The sequence below is a fragment of the Morone saxatilis genome, unplaced genomic scaffold (genome assembly GCF_004916995.1).
Source record: "Morone saxatilis isolate NCDOM2014 unplaced genomic scaffold, NCSU_SB_2.0 Contig9, whole genome shotgun sequence".
Taxonomy (NCBI): Eukaryota; Metazoa; Chordata; class Actinopteri; family Moronidae; genus Morone; species Morone saxatilis.
Window position 1 is genome coordinate 21624221 of NW_023340268.1, and position 4519 is coordinate 21628739.

General features: G+C 39.2%; 1 protein-coding gene across 1 annotated transcript in view; it reads right to left on the minus strand.

The window, feature by feature from the left end:
* Positions 1 to 2641: 2641 nt before the first annotated feature.
* Positions 2642 to 4519, minus strand: part of ldlrad4a (low density lipoprotein receptor class A domain containing 4a) — a 2898-nt gene continuing 1020 nt past the window's right edge. Inside the window, exon 3 of the mRNA XM_035680934.1 lies at positions 2642 to 3956. Within this exon, the coding sequence (XP_035536827.1) occupies positions 3459 to 3956 (498 nt within the window). The 3' untranslated portion in view covers positions 2642 to 3458. The remainder of the gene's footprint in view (positions 3957 to 4519) is intronic.

Here is a 4519-nt window from a genome sequence, read left to right on the forward strand (position 1 = left end):
TAACTCACTGCGTTTAACTCCTGAATGAACCTTTAAAAGTGTTCTCAGCGTGAAAATGAACACATTTTGTTGGTTTTAAAGGTGGACAAGAAGCAGAATATTTGATGGCCTGTTTGAAAATAATATATACAATCTAATATTATATTCAAGCTATGTTGTCTATATTCACCCAAATATATGAATCAACTATATTATTAATAGAAGTATTGATGGGGTGTCCAGAGGGTGGCATGGAGACTTTAAGGGGGTGGCAAAAATATATGTTGATTTAATCACAATCACATACATCAATATTTGCTTGGGTGTTGCCAACAAAGTGCTGTTATACTCAGCTGCAATGTCTGCTTAATGCCACTGGATGTCACTGCTTACTGCTTAGGATAATTCATCTTGCTTAGCAGGTATTGTGATGTTTGTATTTACAGAAAGATTGATGTAGTTACTGTCTCACACAATAATCATTGTGGTTGAATTTGGTAATATTATTTAGGCAAATTCACTTTTTAGTAAGTAGGCTGACTTTTATATTGCAGCCTGTTTCCTTTTACTATTTTGTTTCTAAAACCACACACTTACCCCACCCCCCAAAAAAAACACACATTGTGACAGGCATTCACCTTTCTGATGCATTCTCTTTGCTTTATTGTTTGCATTATTACAGTATCAATGTTCTCTTGCAGTCTTTACAGTACTGTAAATATCAAGACTCAAGAGTCAGACTGCTGAATAAGCACCAATGGAAGTGAGGCACAACAGAGGTGGGAGCTTTTTAAGTGCAAGTGGTTTCCTGTGGCCAAAGCAGTGTCACCATCAGGCACCGAGTTTGCTCCTATCCATGTAACATGCAAACGTTCCCCAAAACAAGTCAGAAAAACTGTAAACTCGGTTAAACTGAGCAAAAAAGCTAGTTTAAAAGGAAAAATACAAACAGAACAAAATCTACTTTAAATATTTTTTTCCTAAACAACAATTTAAACACACAACATTGTAAAAGTGTACTGACAGCAGCAGCAGCAGCGTGTGGCTGAAGCAGAGAACAACATGTAACCTGGGTTCTCTGAAAGAGTGACACGAGAAGAAAGACACATGGAGCCAAAACTCCCTGAACTATGGCATAAACATGAACAAATTATTACAGGCTTTGCCAAACATTTCCTCAAGCTGCAGCATCAAATAAATTAAAAATATATATTTTTAATGTGGTTTCCAAAGCATATTCCACAAACAAGCATGGCTCCATAGCATTTAGGTCTCAAAAGCATTTTTAAAAAAGTTCTGTCTAGGTAGAGATATTGCTTTGATATCCTATTGTCAGTGAATCTCCAGGAGAAGTAACACTGATTATGAAGTTGATTTAACGAATGATTTGACATTATAAACATGTTTGTTTGTTTTGTTGGAACAGGTCTTTTTGTACGTAGGTTTGTGCGGCTGGAGGGTCTGATGTGAGATCAGTTCTGCTCATACTGAACTTCTGAATTTAAACTCAATCCTATTTTTGAAGCTGAAACTGAATCAGCGCATTACTACGGCTACACAGTGGCAGGTTTTAGATGTGTAAAACATTTATTATTGTAAGTACAAACTGTGCCAGTTAATAGAAGTACTAATCTCATCTCATCCCATTTGCTGAAATGTTATATCCTAACAGTAGAACATGAGACAGGTAATTTGGTATTATCTGTGAATACAATTGAAGGTTCTCTGCTCTCTTCCTAGTGCTCCTAATGGCATTTGTAAGAATCCACCAGGAACATCAGAGCGGAGAAGATAGAAAGCACTTAGTTTGGAAGCTTAATAGGAAAGTTTGATTGTTGAGTCTCCATTATCCATGGTGTCAAATATCAGACACTTTGGGATTCCTGGGAATGGCATATCTTCAAGCTTCTAACCCAATAGAGTCTTTATATCTTTTCTCCCGCTCATGATTGGTTCTTTGTCGTTCAGTGGAGCTGCGGCGGATCTTGCAAATCCATTAGAAGAGACACATAGAAAGAAGCCAGAGGAGAACCTGATTGTTTCCACAGATTACCTGTCTCATGTTCTACTGTCAGGATATAGTGAAAGTTTATTAAAATATTAATTAATTAAATAATTAAATATTTTAAAGTTTTTTTTAAATAAAAAATTATGTACTGCAGCTTTAAATCTTTTACATTTAAAATGTCCAGTGTGTAACATTTAGGAGGATCTATTGTCAAAAATGAAACATAATATTCATAAGTTTGTTTTCATTAGTAATTAATTAATAACCTGAATATAGGAATCATGTTTTTGTTACCTTAGAATGAGCCGTTTTTATCTACAAAGGGAGCAGGTTCTTTTCTACAGAGGCTGCAATGGTTCTACAGTAGCCCAGAATGGACAAACCAAACAATGGCTATAGATAAGGCCTTTCACAAGTTTTGTGGCCACCAGTTTCTCCTTCGTGCTTCGTTTGGTCTTAGTCTAGGAGTTTGAGTTGGTTGCAATTTGCAATCTCACCGCTAGATGCCACTAAACCCTACACACTGTTCCTTTAAATGTAATCTACTTAATATTTGAGTTAACTTGATTTCATCAATTAAAATAATGAAAACAAATTCAAAGGTTCAGCATGAGCATAAACTCAAGTCAATGCAGTTCAAAAGCAATGGCACTTGATGAGACAATATGGTATTGCTATGCATGACTCAAAGATGAACACAAATCTTCCCATAATTCTGTCTTTTGCTTGAACAAAAGCTTAAAGTGCTTAAGATGGTGACATCCAAACAAAGACTGGATGGACCATTTTCTCAGCAATGTCAAGCAGACAACCTGTAATAGTCCTTAAAACCAGAGCAGAGTTTTGTCGCAGAAAACAAAAACAAGGAATATTATTTCTGCTGACTTCACATGCATTCAGGCTGACGGTGGACAGCACTCTCCTCACAGCACGGAAAAAATTCAGTCCAACAGAACGGCAAAAACACGCATGACAGTATGTTGCTATGGTGATGTCATATTGTTCACAAAGAATCAAATAAATATATTAAATAAAATGATTGTGCATATTATTACCGTATTACCATATTGATACCGTCTGTCTCAACCCATGTGAATGCAGCATTAGTCAGTGCAACTTCAGATTTGCTTTAATGACAAACTACAGTACGTTCCAGTGACTAATGACGGTGTTAATCGTGGCACTCATCTTTTCCTGTTTGTGCACAGGTCTAGTAAATCAACACGGAGAAACGCTTACTTTCAAATAACTGTACTGAAGTCTGAATGTCCACCATGTCAGTATGCAGTAATGAAAGCATACAAAAACACCCAGAGCAGAGATTTAGTACCTAATAAAAATGTGCAGCTTTAATCTTACATAAAAACAGTTCAGCCCCTGGGATTAGTTTGTGTTTCTCCCCCCCACTGAAGAAATGTGGAGCGTAAGGACCACAGTGCTCCTCTTTCCTTGCTCAGAATGGTTTCTTCTGTCAGCTGTTCTTGTTTAAGTCAGTGGAGGCCTTTATTGTGCTTTCACTGCTGCCAGTCTGGCATACTGTCTGTGAGCTCTCTGGTCCTGACCTGTCATTATTGCTGTAACAGCCTGTAGAACCCCCCATCACCTCACTGTAGGAGGGTGGGGGACCCTCCATCCTGGCATTGTTGGTTCCGTTGGGTCCTGAGTTACTGCTGCAGGGCTGCAGACTCTTGCTATGTATATAAATGTCTATGAGGTCACTATCAAAGACGGTCCGGTTTGGAGGAGCGCGCACGGCAGCTCGGATCAGCTCGAGCTGCTGCTCTGGGTGGCGGAGCTGTAAGGTGCAGGGACCCTTGTAGGGCAGTAGCTCCTCCCCGTCTGACAGGCAGATGATGGGAGGAAGGTTGATGATCTCCTGCTGCAGGTAGGGGTAGGTGGGCTGGAAGCGACACAGTTGGCGCTGCTGCATGAAGGGTGGCAGGTTGCTGTTTAGATGGCCACACATCAGCTGAACACAGACAAACACAGAGCCAGGAGCCCATTTAAATCACCAGACACAGGTCATTCATTTAGGTTAGAACAAGTGGAGTGGGTAGAGCAGCCCTCTCTCTCTATATATATAAATAAATGTTATATATAATATATAATGTTATATGTTGGATGTTGACAGTAACAAGGACAAAAGTGTCAAATAATGAGTAACGTATGTCAAAGTAATCCCTGTGAGCATAGAGCTCTGATTTCAGACTGCTCTGTATAGATGTTTCCAACGTCAGATTTCTTTATACCTTTATTTCTTTCTATCTGCTCCAGGCAGAGAAGGCTGAGCACGGCCACGAAGTACATGGAGTACAGTTATTCGACAGCTCTGCTCAGGTGTATGTGACACGGTCCGTCAAAGACACTAGGTAATGTTTTTCCTGATCATATTCAGTATTTCCTATTTTGTACTTACCTCTCCTCTCATTGTAGATCACTTCACTTCCTGCCCTCATGTGTTTTCCTGCCTTTTGTGATCGTTTGCCCTTCCTTGATTGTGTTCACCTGTGCCTAATTATGCCGCGTTCGTTT